General features: G+C 34.6%; 1 protein-coding gene across 1 annotated transcript; it reads left to right on the plus strand.

The window, feature by feature from the left end:
• The first annotated feature begins 3,569 nt into the window (after window positions 1–3,569).
• Window positions 3,570–14,355, plus strand: LOC142630955 (agmatine deiminase). Its single transcript, XM_075805013.1, has 10 exons — window positions 3,570–3,857; window positions 5,448–5,561; window positions 5,658–5,747; window positions 5,853–5,937; window positions 6,448–6,503; window positions 6,628–6,706; window positions 8,784–8,918; window positions 10,408–10,640; window positions 12,173–12,331; window positions 13,971–14,355. Exons 1-10 carry the CDS (start codon window positions 3,771–3,773, stop codon window positions 14,058–14,060), a joined length of 1,128 nt encoding a protein of 375 aa, XP_075661128.1. The 5' UTR covers window positions 3,570–3,770; the 3' UTR covers window positions 14,061–14,355.
• Window positions 14,356–16,086: the final 1,731 nt, after the last annotated feature.

Consider the following 16,086-nt stretch of genomic DNA (forward strand, 5'->3'; position numbering starts at 1 on the left):
AGGATAAAGTAGGAGACGGATCTCTCTTCGTGAAGCATGATGGTATGGTATTATCATGTGGATGGGCGACGGGTCAATGTTACAAGGATACGTAGTGGACGGTTGTAACATTGGGCCTCCGTTGGTATAGATTAGGCTTCAAGGATTCCTAACCGGAATCAACTTGCATCTCGCGATAAGTCTGATATGGTTTTGCTTGATCTCCACACAAACGTGAATATAGGGAGTTCTTGCGTTATACGTTTGACCATAATCAAAAGACTCCTATTAGAAAAAAAAACTCTATAAGGTATGTAAGATCAAGGAAGTGTTATCCTAAAAGGAAAGGGTTTCCTGGCCAAGGCATGGATGATAACCCTACACCAATATAAATACCCCAAAACCCTCGTAAATTAAGGTACGCATAATTAACTCAACTCTGGCACTTTAGGGTTGTGAAAAACTCTAACTTGACCTTCGGAGGGTTTTTGGCTGGCACCACACCGGTGCTCTCTGTTAGGTCTTCTCTTTTCGTTTTGCAAGTGTTGTTTCGATTCGGGAGTCCGTGCAGCTTACTGGTGATTTTTTTGGCATCATCAAAAGGTAAGTGCAAAATATATGCAAAAGCAAGCCATTTTCTCTTGATTCAGTTTGGAATTTATAACAGGCTTCTTTACTTTTTCTAACTTGATAATCGAAGAATCTTTGACCAACACCACGCTAGTATTCATCTCTTCATTTTTTTTCTTAGCTCTCAGACCTTTCATACATTAAACGACATTTACAAGACTTTCCCAAAACTATTCCACATGTGACAAGCCTCAAAAAAAATTAACCATGTCGGCATAATGTATGGCCTTTGAAACATTAAACACTATTTGCAAAAGTTTCCCGAAAACTGTTCCACATGTGACCAGCTAGCCTCAATTTAACTAACTAACAAAAGTTGTGCTCAAATCAATCTAATAATTTCCATGAAAAGCTTTAATTCACAGGTGAAAGAGAAACCAAAACAATTTTTTGAATCCAAAAAACAAAATTATTAAATAGTATATATGGTTCAATTTGTTTCATAATCATTCTTATACTTTAAAAATATACTCATTTTAATCGTTATATTTTTATTTTTTAGAATTTATTTAAAATGTCCTTATCATATTATAAAAAGAAAAAGTTTTTTTCTCATGAGTTCTAGTTAATTCAATCGATAAAATATATTTTCATCAAATAAGAGATTGCGCTCATTAGGAGTGGACGTTATAGATTGAAACTCTCTAAAAAAAAATCAGTTTATTAAAGTACATTTGATACATTAACATCTTCCATTCATTAGATAATGGTAAGACATATTTTGAAATATTTTAAAATACAAGATCAATTTTGAAATGAAGCTCAATAGTTGAGGATCATATATACAATTTCTCTCTTAAAAAAAACTCCCAAAAAGACGGTACATGACTTTTAGACAATTTTTTATGGAAATAAAAGATGTGTTGGTGATGATCTTTGTAAAAATAATGTTAATCCCTAGGAAGCACAGGTGCATATTTTGTAGGATCGAGTTTGGGTGCAGGTGCGGTGCGGTGACTCGACAATTTTGAAAAAGTAAAGTGCGGGCGTAGCGAGATACGTTTATTAATAACTAAATTATTAAATATATAATAACTAAATAAGAAATCAACTTAAGTCTCAACATTACAACTTATATAAAAAATTAAAAAATAATTTTACAAAATAGGATAATAGAGACATTCAGACAAATTGAGGGATAGATATGGAATGAGCATGTAAGAAAGAGATGGAGAGCGAGAAGCAAAAGCAAAATACCTTTGCCGGTGAGCTTAGTTTAGTGAGCTTGAGGAGAGATGGAGGGAGTTTGATTGGATGAGCCGTGGGTTAGAGAGAGAGAAGGGAGACGAAGACAGAGAATAGAGAGAACTAGAGTCAAACGGTGCGTTTTGTTGTGTTTTTTTAATAAATTTTTTAAAAACACTTATTTCAACCCGAATCGGACCGATTCGGGGCTATTTTGGACTGAATCAGAAATGGGGGAAAAAAAGAGAGGAAAGAATCACAATGGGTGCGCATGCAGCAGCATCGACGACCGCACAACACGTTCGTACGTGTCGGGTGCGGGTGCGTCGCCCCTAGAGGTGCACCCGTGCTTCCCAGGTTAATCCAGTCAAGCTCAGTCATCCCAATAAACTGTAAAGAATAAAAGAAAAAAACAGTGAGTAAAAAACAAGGCTGATATAAAGGGTTCGTTTGGATACAGTTGAAAACTGAAAACTGAAAACACTATAGAAAAATAATTTTTAAATGTGTAAATAGTACCGTGGGACCCATTTTTAATTAAAAAATTGCTAAAAGTACGTGAACAATGCGTGCACTGTGCGTGAACAGTGTGCACACTGTGCATGCACAGTGACTTGTCCCCTAAGAGCAGAAACGGACAGCAAAAAAAAAAAAAAAAAAAAACGCTGAACGCTAGAAGCGTCCAGCGCTATCCAAACCAACCTATAGTACAAAACTTATAGAAAGAATTTTAGTTAGTGTTGCTTAGGTTTTTTTCTTAAAATTCTGTCATGTAATTATTTTAATTTAAAAAGTATACTTTTATCTATGAAAAAAAGTCACATGACAGAATCTCAAGAGAAGAATTTAGAGAACAACACCTAAGTACTGTACTTTAAGTCTTCCTCAATTATACATACTAGCCTCATCACATGCGCGTGCGATGAGGCTTTTTTTTAGGGGAGATACTACGTTCACAATATTTTTACAACATTTTCACAACAAATCATAGGTGGTTAGTTGTTATTGGTTCAAATTTAAATCTAACACGAAGATTACTTTTTTGTCCCAATAATAACAACCAGTAGCAACCTGCCACTTAGAATTTGTTGTAAAAATACTGTGAAAATATTGTGGACATATCATTCCTCTTTTTTTAGTGGTTCTTTTTGTAGAAAAAAAAACTGTATTTAATTATTTTATACATATAATTTTTATTTTAAAAATCTAATTTATAAGTGAATAAATCAATTTAAAAATTAATAGTAGAGTGGTCATATTTTTTAGGTAATGTTTTAGTGGGAGTAAGAGTTGAAATTTTACTGGATTGTCCTTTAATTTTGTCTCTACTTAAACATAAGACTGTATGAGCATTTGAACTAAAAAATAAAGAATCTAAATAGAGAAAGCCCCTTAAATAATAGTATAGATATATTTGATAGAGGTAGAATGGCATAAACAAACAAATAGAACCAAAACATGATTAAAAAACAAGGTAGTATGTCTTTTTTTTTTTTTTTTTTTTGTGGAGAAACACAAGGTAGAATGTCAGAAACAAAAGAATAGAATCAAAACATGATACAAAAACTAGCATATTGCAACATATATATATATATATATATATATATATATATATATATATATATATATATATAAACTAGCACAGGAAGACACATGTATGCATTCCAAAATAGAGACACAGAGTCACATACTGGACCCCATTACTTCATTCATTGTGCTTAGTCTATTGTCTCTGGAATCCAATAAATATATAGGATAAGATTTAGGTGTAGTTTGTAGGTGCGGTTCCTAAGGTTTATCTCTTAAAATTCAGACTTCAAAGTTCCCAACTTTCACTCCGTCCAACCATTTCATTTCTTGCCTACTTTTTTTCAATTTAAAGCCAATTCTCACACTGTCAGTCACACACACACACACATTTCACTCTCTATCCAATCCTGTTTATCTTTTCAGTTTAGCCAATCACACACAATTAGATGGATTTAGAAGGACCTCCTGCTAGCCATGGATTCCACATGCCTGCTGAGTGGGAACCCCATTCACAGTGTTGGATGGGTTGGCCTGTAAGTACATCTATATTCATTTTTCCAAGTTTACATGACATTATTTTGTTATTCAGGTTGATGGGTCATGAAATTTTACCGACTTTTTCTTAATAATAATATAAAAAAAACTGTTCTTTGCCAGATACATAATCTATCTTAATGGTAAAGCAGATGTATTAGTGGTGCCTCAACAACGTTTGTGACAATTTTGGATGTGTAGTGATACTGTGTTTTGGAATTGAGATTTTATTGGAATGCCATTCTTGTGTTCGATCATTTTTCTTTTGTATAATGTTAATTATCGAATTGGTTTTCTACTTGGATTGTGTGGAGGTATGTGTTTTATAAATATTTATGAATTGAAGATTAAAAATCATTTTGTTACATTATGTGCTTGCAATGTGCCAATGAATTGTGGCTCAAATGGTACTTCCTTGTCCTTTAAGGAGTGGAGGGTAAGGTTGTGGGTTCAATATCCACAGGGTGTCTGTAACTTAGCAATAACAAATCTTATGTGCCTGGAATGTGGTATCGTTTTTATTTGTAAGTTACACATGCACCCTATGAGTCATATTATGTGCTTGCAATGTGGTATTTTGAACAATTGACGTTTCTGGGAAACTGTAGGCTTTGTGTACATTTGGTGACATTAAGAGACTACATCTACAGTTGATGAGACTAAGTGACCATATGCTTTTGTACCATCACAAAAAATCAAAAAGCCCCTATTTTTTTTTTGTTTCTTAAAGAAACTAAAATTTGGAGCTTGTTGGCTTTGCCAAGCGGATTAGAATACTTTTCAAATTAATTTAAATGAATTTGATACCTTCCATAAACAAAGATATCACAACTTTGTTCCAGTTCCTTTTACATGATGAATAGATTAAGCCACCACCAAATCTGCCCATGTTTTTCCAACAGATTGAACAGCGCTTCCAGTTGTAATTATTGAACTCTGCACTACAGAAGTACAATTCTCTTTTTGATATGTAAATACAAGATGACAACTCATATACTATGGGATTGAACCAGTGACCTCACCCTTCACCCCTTATTTTTTAGAATACAAGATGCTATATGGTCCAAATACCATTAGCTGAAAGATTTGCTGACCTCCAAAATCCACTTTTGAAGTGGTATACTTGTAATAGCACTATGCTAAAACCCACAAATCTGGGAAATGGGACCTTAAATCTTTTCTTTGTGACTTCTCATTGATAAGTTTTACTTTCTCAAAATTGCAGAGTGATATATAAATCTCAAAGTGCTGAATTACTCCCCCCCAACCCCTCTTTCCTCTTCTCATTTGGAATTTTTATTTCAAAAAGCTATCCTACTCTCAATACTCATATATCCCTAATAATTTTCATTTTAGTAATCATTGTTGGATATTACAGCTGTGTTACATGTGTTGTTTGGTTGCACTGCACGTATTCCTGGCTAGTCTCACTGTTAATCCTCCTACCTCTCTGAGCACTAAACTATATATATCTATCTAAACTTTATATCTCCTGATTCTATGTGCAAAATCATAGATTGTACCATGGCATTCTATCTATCATTCGTGCATAATCTGTTATGATGGTCAAGCTTTATTTTGAGTGACAGGAGCGCCCAGATAACTGGAGAGACAATGCGGTTCATGCCCAACGTGTATATGCCAAGGTAGCATCTGCAATCTCAAGGTTTGAGCCAGTAACTGTCTGCGCAAGTGCTGCTCAGGTTGGTCAAATTTATAAGAGATGAAGATTTAGTCTCATAATTTGTTTTGATAATGTTCTAAACCAAGTTTGGAATGTGGCATTATTACATGCTTAGTGGACCAATGCACGAAGTCAGCTACCGAAAAATGTAAGGGTAATTGAGATGAGTATAAATGACGCATGGTTTCGTGATACTGGACCTACTGTGAGCTTTCCTCTTCTACTCATTTTGACATGTGGAGTAGTATTATCATCAGTTTGATATTTAATTTGACCCTGGAAATGGTGTTTTGTGTTTTTATTATAATAGTTTGTTGTAAGGAAGAGTGCATCATGTTCTGGTGCCTCAGAGCATAAGGTTGCTGGCATTGATTGGAATTTTAACAGTTGGGGAGGTAAGTTTTAGAATGGTAAAATCTCATATCTATCATAGATATAGTGTTTGCTTTCATATCTTAATTTAAAAAAGAAAAAGAAAAAGAAAAAGGGTTCAACATTTTGCCAGACATATCATGCTTTATGGGTACGATAATCTCTGAAATTTAATTTTCTGTTAAGTTCATAGAATGGGTAATGGTTTGTTAACATACTGTATGCAACACCAGAGTAATTTGATGCTCCTCTACTGTAAAAAGGTAAAAAAGGAAAATGGCTGATCTACATCAGTAATTTGAGGAACTTAATCAGGGATCAAATTTGAGCGAATGATAAGCTTGTTCATGAGTGGTTCTTTGGTAATCTTAAAAGGAAATTATCTCCTGCACTTCGTTTTTTGTCTTTTTTATAAAAATGGACATCAAACCCCCAAGTTAGTGACTCTAGCTGTAGTAGTTAATTTTTTATGATGTCTATGATCTTGTGTGCTGGGTGCCTTCTCTAACTAAAGTTACTCTTAAAATTTCTAGGTGTTGATGATGGTTGCTACCAAGATTGGAGTCTTGACCTCCTTGTTGCTAGGAAGGTTACTGTAGCTCAATAGATCATAGCCTTCTTAAAAAAAAAAAAAAATTATGTGATGTCTTCCCGTAGTTTTCCCAGGACAATTTCTATATATAGTTACTAATATTCTTATCATTTTCTGTTAGATTTTGGTGACTGAGAGGCTTCCTAGGTTTCCACAGTCTCTTATTCTTGAAGGCGGAAGCATCCATGTTGATGGAGAAGGTAACAATTTATGTACTGATTGCTTTGTATTTTCAGAGTACTTCTTGTGCTTCTTTTGAGATATTATAAAACAAATGGCTTTGAAATGCTAATAAATTGACGCCTTATTGTCCATGTTGACCAAGTAGTTGGCAAGTTGCCTCATTGTACTGTTTTACTTAAGAGGACATTGCCAGATGGATTATATATACATGCATATTTTATTTTATATTAGGATGACTGTATTAAACTCTTAGAAATATTTTGGAAATGTCGCCTAATGTAAATGTACCAGTGCACTGAAATGTACCAGTGCACTGAAATGGTGTGGCTCTTTTTTTGACAAGTAAGAAAGATGTATATTCTAAAAGTTGCTTTATGCAAAAAGACACAAAGCAAGCTGAGGTTACAGAAACAAAAAGAAAAACAAAACAAAGAATGAAATTAATTACAAAGAAGAAGAGAACTAAAGAACAAAGGGAGAGAATCACTAGATGTGAGTCCCCAAGCCCTAGACCAGTAAAAAAGAGAATTGCTAAACGAAGCAAGCAACTGGTCATCAGATCTGTCCAAGTCCTCAAAAGTCCGATGATTACACTCCGTCCAAATATACCTTATCAAATGCAACGGAGCTAAATTCCAACTATGTGATGAATGCTTCTCCAACCAATTCCACCAACCAAATAGAAAATCTATAACTGAGGGACTTGGTTTCTTTTATGCTATATGGATTTCATTAGAGCTTTATCAATTAAAAGTGATATAATTCTCACTTGATTAATAGAGTTACTGATTATGCTGATGGCTATTGCAACTTCAAGATGACCTACTTAGGTTTAGAAGGTTAGATACTGGACTCATTTTTGGTATATAGCTAGTTACATGTAACTTATTTACAAAAAAGAAGCAAAATTAATGTCTAAAGCTTCTGACATGATTTTTTTACCCCATTTAGGAACTTACGGCACTGCTGCCTATTCATTTAAAGAAATCTGTAACTGCAGACATTACTTTCTTTTACTTGATAATTGTTTTCAAGAAATTAGTTTGCTTTAGAAGCATTCTCACCTGAATCTGTCTTTAATTTTTGAGATGGTGCCTACTTATCCATTTGTAATTATTGTAAGAATCTGAATCGTAGTTCAGGTTCAAGTTGGTTCAGGGAGGGCGACCAGACTTCCAAACTAGTCAGTCTTTCAGAACTTTTTTCTTCCATTTTTTAACCCATATTAGTTTTGGCCTGTTTACTTTACCTATATAAAAAATATAAAGTAATTTACCAAACTAGAGAATTTTTTTGTCTTCCAACTTTTTGATTTTACCATTCAATGCTTGGCACCCCTTCTTCCTCTAATTCTTTCAACATATTCAATTTTGAAAGAACCCATTGTTAAGTGCGAAACTCCTAAAATATATATATATATATTTTTTTTCTGATTCTAGAATGAGCATGCAATATAAAAGGAGTTACACATTCTTTGGAAATTAAGGGATCGCATTTGAAGCATGGGTGAAAGATGCACTTGATTTCAGTTTGTTACATGCATTTATGGTCCCACATATGTATAATTTGCTGGGTTAAATCAGACAACTCTTGCTAATTTTAAGCCAGAGATTATTCTAAAATTAGTCAATCACCTCTAGCTAAAATTGTATCTCCTCCCTTTGTAATAGTAAGTTGAAGGGTGATGTCATGATTTTAAACCCATTGGGTGATAAGTAATTACCAATGAAAAATGACTCAAAAAGGAGAATGTACTTACTTACAACCCAAGTTGTAGAATAGAAGATTTAAATTTTGAATTTATTGGGATAATTTTTCATTATATTAATATTGTTCAAGGGCTTGCATGTTGATTTTATTTTCGACACTCGTTCTTTCTCAAACTCTTTTCTCCAGAAGGTTAGCAAAGAATGTATCATTGATTTAGGTATCAAGGAATGACTCACTGTGCACTTCATGCAGTAAAATTTCCGATCCAGTTCTATTTCCCCCTCCTCTCTTACAAAAATTTTCATCGACATACTGAATACTTCTTCTCTCTGCCAATTAAATGGTCTCATTTTGTATTAATTCTGCATTTTTTCCGTCTTTCAGGGACTTGCCTTACTACAGAGGAGTGCCTTTTGAATAAAAACCGCAACCCGCATTTGAATAAGGAGCAAATAGAGAATAAACTTAAGGCATATCTTGGAGTCAGGAAGGTTATCTGGTTGCCTCTTGGATTATATGGTATGCAATATTATGTGACTTAATTATATAGCTTAAAGTTCTTTTTGTATTGACGAACTTCTTTGCTCTTGATGCATGTTCTCTCTTTTTTTTTGATGAGTAGAAAAATTAATTAAAAAAGGGCTACTTCATGCAACATGGCATAAAGTAGCCCAAAGAATTACAAATAAATACAAAAAAATTATATAAAATGAGATAGAGACTCAATAAACGTAGGAACAGAATCTCTGTTCGTTAGTCCCCAAGCTCTAGACCAATCAAACAAAGTCCCAACAAAATGAGCTAGAAACTGGTCCCTTGTACTCTCCATATCCTCAAGCGTTCTCCTGTACTGTTCTCACCAAAGAATCCACATCAAACAAAGTGGAACCAAATTGTTTCTTCCTCACTGTCATCCGTTTCTTTCAGTTTCTTAGTAACAATGGGTGACGGTACTCTGCCTAAATAGTACACATAGGTAATAAATAAGAGAATACTAAAGATTCGAGCCATAGAATTTCTCCTGAATGTTCAACAAACTTTTTCCCAACCAATTCCTCCAATCAAACAAAAGATCTTTCACAAAAAAATGCTCTTAATGCTTGTTCTCTTTTTGAAGGTTTTAACCTATTAGGGGTGTGAGGGCTTGATTGAGAATATTTTGGTAGGAGATTACTTGCCAAGGCTTTGTAGGAAAGGAGCCTTGGACAAGGATTTTTAGGATGGGCGAGTGTCATGAAAGAGTTTTTATTTTATAATCCGCCTCTAGAAGCAATCAGTAAGGTAATAAGATGAACAGCCAAAGGGGCACCTATTTGCATCTGAAATGCAGTACTATCTGACCCTCCCTTGCTGCTCGTCATAGTAAGTTAGTGAGCAATCCCAAGAAAGCTAGCTACCAAGTATTTCATATTCCCATCATCACTAACTTAAACTGACGAATGAGAATGGAAAAAATGTCCAAGCCCCTCTACATGGCCTTTTATCTTATTATCATGTTTACAAGATTGTGCGTCTTCTGCAATATTGGGTGCATGCTTTACGCGGCATCCATTGTCATTCAGTTTTTGGATTTTATTGCTCTCTTAAGCTTTATATTTAACCTCTTGGGAGGATATGGTGTACCCTCCTATGTATTTGTTTCAATAGTTATGGTGAGATGGTAGTGGTGATAGTGATGAGGTTAGTAAGGTTTGCCTAGCTACTTACTTACATGGAGGGGTACCATTTAAAACACGTATGCTGGTGGAATCAGAAAGAGGATTTTGGTCCCCCATATCTCTCCATCGATTTATAACTCCACCCTCTTATCCAAAAAAACATAGTTTTCTAGTTTGAGAATATTGAAAAGGTTTTTTCTATCCAGCAAATTCCTGTGTTAATTTTCTCATTCAAGCCCACCTTTCTAGAAATATGTTTGCACCTGCAGCAAATATTCAAACACAGATAGGATTTGGTTTGGTTACCTTTTCTATGTTTCTTGAAATTGAATTTACATAATGTTAAACAGGTGATGACGATACTAATGGTCATATCGACAACATGTGCTGTTTTGTAAAGCCTGGTGTGGTTCTGTTGTCCTGGACCGATGATGAGAAGGATCCTCAGTATGAAAGATCTGTAAAAGCTTTGTCTGTTCTTTCCAATGCTACTGATGCCATTGGTAGGAAATTACAAGTAATTAAACTACATGTACCAGGGCCACTTTATATGACGGACGAAGAGGCTGCTGGAGTAGTTCAGGTAAAATTTAACAGGCCCAGAATCTTCCCTCTTTTTTTTTGGGGGGCCTGCAGGGGGGGGGGGATGGGTAACTTAAAATCTGAAAATGGCATTCCCATGGTTCTTTTATTTGAAACTTAAATGGTTGAGGTTCATTCTTATATTTGCATGAATTGAACTCACTTTTGCTCACTTTTGCTCATCTTTCTTGAGATTAAATCTCTCCTCCTCCACTCTTTGTTTGATTGGTGTTCTGTTTTTTGTTCTTTTTCATGTTCTAATCTTTTTGTTATGCTTGATCATTGTGATTTACGATCTTGATGTTCTCCTATCCATGTACACTCCCGGTGTACTTGGGTCTTTTTGATTAACGATATTTCGTTACTTATTAAAAAACAAAGAATTCTTTACTAGTTAAGGAGATCCACCATTGTTAATATATAAGATTACCTTTATAAAAAATACATGCTAAAATGTTTAAAAGAAGTTGTCTCTTTCTTTGTTGTGGAAGCTTTTAGGTAAAAATTGAAAAGACGAAAAAATTGAAGTAAATTTTTTTCTTCTTCTTAATTGTTGAGTTACATATGCACCTAGTGAACCCACAACCTCACCCTTCATAATACTTTTCTAGGGAAGGAGGTGTCATTTGAATTAGATCTCATTAAATGAACTGAATGCAGTGTTCTTAAGAAGAAGGCAAAAAGGCTGATGATTTGAATCAGCTTCTTAGCTATCTCAGAATAGATATTGTATTTAAAGCAATGTGCCTATTACTTTCCTTCCAATTGTTTTAAAAGGAAGCAAAGTGATATACATATTGGATAAGGAAAGTGGTACATATATGAGAAGATTCTTCCCTTTTTCTTTGCAATGGTCTTTGACCAAATGGCATCTCCTGCCCCCTCGACTAATGATTGAAGCTGGGTCACAGGTTCAATTCCTTATGGGCAAGTGATTTGTATTACCTATAAAAAAAAGTTCCTTTTCTAGCCTAGATTTTCGAGGATCTTCTTTGTTTGTCACCTTGTTGTGATCGAAAACAAAATTCAAAGAAAGAAATTAGTCCACGCTGCTTGGGTGCTGTTGTGTGGCATTGTTTATCTGTAACAACGGCCAGTTATCTTTTAAAAGTTTGGCATTGTTATCAACATTGTACACACAATTTTTAGTTGTCAATGCTCCAGTAACAGGAAATTTCAAACTGCATTCCAACGACCACTTTTCACTAGCACAAAACTGTAGTAAAATATGTCACCAGCTTTTCCTTTTAGCCTCACTGCCCTGAATTTAGCTAAATACCAATCCCAGATTTAAGTGACAACTGGACGATGAATAAATGTTGTTTTACTCCATTCTCACATATGCATTATTCAAGAGAAGTAAGTTACTGGAAGATGGTCCACTGTGGCTTCTGGTCTGGAGATTTGATGCATATATCTCTTTTTGTCCTACTGTCAATGTAGTTCTTTTAATTAAGCCCCCTTAAAGAATGCCTGAGAGTTCAATATCTTGTAGTTCCCTGTTCTCTCTGATCATGAATGTTCCCGCAACAGGATGGTGAGGCTAAACCAAGACTTCCGGGTACAAGACTTGCTGCTTCATACGTGAACTTCTACACTGCCAATGGAGCAATCATCTTACCACAATTTGGGGACCAAAAGTGGGATGATGAAGCTTTTCGTGTTGTATCTCTAGCCTTTCCAGATCATGAAGTAAGCAGTTCAATTTACATATACAATCCCTATTCATAAATTCATAGAGGGGTGTGATAGCAGGTTGTGCAGATAAATTGTTAAATATATTCTAATTGGCTCATTTACGTGTTAACTAAAACTCTTATCTTGTAGATGATGTTTTTCAAAAATTGATTTAGATTCTAACTCTTTTTATATTGCTTTTATGAGATTTTTGAATAATAATAGTGAAAATAATTATAGGGATAAACTATAATAAGGCATGCCCCATCATGTTTGATTAGGTAACACCCATTTTTATACATATTTGTGAATTTCTGTAACGATTTAGGCTATTTAATAGATTAAGGACATGAGGGAAAATGAGGGAGACCTATCAATCTTAATGGGGATGCAGCCTCTCATAGTTTATCCTGTAGCAACAGCTTCACAAGTTACATAACGTGAAAATTTATGGAAACAAGAAGATTTTATAAGGAACTGGAGATGTCTTTCAACTTTTAAGATTAACAGGATATAATACCTTCAGGATGAAATTCTTTATAATTAAGTACGTTAGTCTGAAATTTAAAGTTGTTTAAACTTTTTACCACTTAAGAGTTTGGTGTAATGACTTAGGGTATGTTTGGATGCTGCTTATTTTGCTGAAAATTGAAAATACTGTAGTAAATTAATTTTTAGATGTGAGTAGTGTCGTGGGACCCATTTTTAATGAAAGTTTTGTTGAAAAAAGAGGTTTGTGGGTCTCATGAACAGTGCATGAGACCCAATGGAAAAGCCACCACAGCCACAGAAACGTGCTTCTAAAAAAAAAAAAAAAAAAAAGGAAACGCAGACGCAGGCCTTTTCATCAGTACCCAAACGGGTACTTATTCTGTGATGTTTATAACCTATAATCATGTGAGGACATTAATCTGATTCAAAGATGAATCCCTATATTGTAAGCCTTAAATATATAAACTATACACCAATGCTTTCTGTAGCCTAAATGGTTAGTGGTCATGTACCCACTCTCAAGGACAAAAGTGTGAGGCTTGGTACTGATCATGATGGTGTTGATATTTAGGAATATATAAGATATGAAAAACCTGACAAGCATGTGACCATCTCCTGTAGAATGACTATGAATATGATATTACTATGTGCAGTATTGTTTCTCATGCTAGTAGAGATTACTTGCAATGATCAATTTAAAAAATGGGTCCTTGCACTGGCAGTTCGGGAAGGGAGGTGTCGTTTTTGGTTTGGGGGCATATTCAAGCACAATATGTCTCTCACAATGTAGTCGTACTACAAAATCATAGTGGAGCATTCGTGGATTAGCAATCACTGTTCAAAAGGAAATATTAATAATAGTAAAATGCTTGAGGTTTTCCTTTCCTTAACTGAGATCCTATAAGTGGTACAACTCAGCTAGGCCTTAATCCCAGCTAAATTGTGGTCGGTGTCATGGATCTCCTTTTAAATGTTTGAGACAGCTCACAGTTTATCCCTTTCTGCCATTTTGTTGAATATTACATTGGTACTCTTCATAATCTGCATGTCTAATATCCTAGTAGTGATATAATAATATATGCATGGCCTTTTAAATTGAATTGATGTTTATTTTTGTTGAATGTTGGTACTGAACAAACCTTTATCATATTTGGTGTCTCAGGTGGTACGAATTGAAGGTGCGAGAGAGATTGTTTTGGGGGGTGGAAACATACATTGCATTACTCAACAACAACCAGCCATTCCAGTCTGAATTGTGAATCAGCACTGATTACTAATGAGTTATGAGCATTGGCATGGATTTATTAGTGTTTGTATTACACTAGCTAAATGATAAACACATTTATTTGTATAACTTTCATTTGCTTTGTGGTGTTTGGGGATTATTCTGCATTGAGATACCAATCTGCAATTTGCTTGTTCATGATCCAAAAAGACATTGAGCTGCATCAGGTTCTGTAATGTTATCCATTTTGTCTTTGGAAACAGAGGGGGCAATAATGACAAGGTTTGCAGGAACTCCTTCCCTCGCATGGGTTAATAGAAAATCTGTCTTTTGCATAGTGTGAAATGTAATAAAGGCTAATCATAAGTTGTATCCATAAAGGGTTGTTTGGCAAACCCGAAAGTTTGAGTCTTTTGATATACTTCGCAATTGTTAATGATTGCTTGATGAGGCACTTCCAAAAGTTGAACATCTCATAGTATAAAGTTGCACTACTAAAACGTGGAAATCTGTATAGAGCACACATTATTCCCAAATCATCCTTTGACAAAAACATTAACAATCTATGATATAAATTCAATCTATTTTAAAAAAAATTAAGAATTCTCTCAACTAACAAGCAAAATGCAGATTGGTATCTCAATGCATACTAGAAGTTATTACAACTAGAGTCTAGGCTGGGTAATCTAAAAAACAGATTATTGCATACCAGTTGGTTCTAGCAAAAGTGGCCAAAACTTAGGTGGTTGGATTTGTTTTTGTTTTTGTTTATTTTTACTTTGTATTTGTCTTTGTTTTTGTTTTTGTTTTTATTTTTGTTTTTTTTTTTAAAGGCCAAAAATGCACCAAATCCACTATTAAGGATCCGTAGCCAACCTTAAAAATTTGGAACTAAAGCTTTGTTGTTATTAATTTGTTTTTCCTTGGAGATACAAAGATGTGGTAGACAGCAAGCAACATGCACGCCTACACTTACGGTTGGGCTATAGGTGATGCCATTGATGGCTTATCGGTCATATGATTATCGAGTCAAATTGAATGATTGATAATGTAGGTAGTTTAGGTTTAGTATACTGTTTACTATAGGTAGTGTAATTGTTTTTATTTGGCAGAGGTTTAATTTACCCGAGCTAAATTTAACCGGGTTGGGTTAAGAATCACGATTACCTAGTTTTATTTTACATGGTTGGTTAAGAATTTGCCACATCAATAGTTTATAAAAATGCTGTAAAATAACTTGTGTTTGTAGCATTACTCAGTTTTTTTTTCACACAAAGGTGATGGCATTGCCTAAGCACAATAACAAATACTACAAAAATTAAGAAATTCTTCTGTTAGAACAGTATCCAGGAGCTTTGTTTCAACTTTCAAGAGATTTTTGAGCTTTACAACAACCAATTGCTGCAATTCTCCATATCCGTAAGTTCTTACTCTTCTTGCATGCATTTATGTCTTTTGTTCTCTCATTTCACTCCCTCCTTGAAAAAGGGAAAAAAAAAAATGCATATCAAATTGTTTTTTCTTCTTCCTTACTCCTATTTTCCTTTTAATTTTTTTCTTCAGTTTTAATTGATACCTAATCTATTGGAGATGCTTTTATATGGTTAATTCCTTACAATTTTGGTGAGAAAAATTACAATTTATATTCCAAATTACACTTTAAACCCTAAACTTTCAGAATGCACGGTTAATACCCTAAACTATATGTTACAATTATAACCAATAACAACTTAACACCTAGGATTTGTTGTGTAAAATATTGTGAAAGTAGCGCTGTGGGGGCTAAAAGGACCTAAGTAAGTATTTGGGCCTCGGGCTTTGTTGATGGACGCTAGTTTGTTTTAGACTAAAAGCCTCTTAGAACTGTAACTCGGCCCATGAGTCGAGAGTCCGAGGATTCGTCCGAGGTCGAATATCTCCTCGGACAGACCCACGATGACCCTGAGATTCGCCAAAAAGATCAAGGCAGAGTTACGGAAAAACCGTTGGTTAAGAGGGGGATTTAAGCACCCTCCAGACGCAACGGTATGAGGAAAATATCTTATAAAAAGGC

Source organism: Castanea sativa, chromosome 4, assembly GCF_040712315.1.
Source record: "Castanea sativa cultivar Marrone di Chiusa Pesio chromosome 4, ASM4071231v1".
NCBI lineage: Eukaryota > Viridiplantae > Streptophyta > Magnoliopsida > Fagales > Fagaceae > Castanea > Castanea sativa.

Coding starts and splice junctions, on each gene's coding strand:
- LOC142630955 (XM_075805013.1), top strand. CDS start 3,771: ATGGATTTAGAAGGACCTCCTGCTAGCCATGGATTCCACATGCCTGCT. Junction 3,858..5,447: donor AGTGTTGGATGGGTTGGCCT/GTAAGTACATCT, acceptor TTTGAGTGACAG/GAGCGCCCAGATAACTGGAG. Junction 6,504..6,627: donor ACCTCCTTGTTGCTAGGAAG/GTTACTGTAGCT, acceptor ATTTTCTGTTAG/ATTTTGGTGACTGAGAGGCT.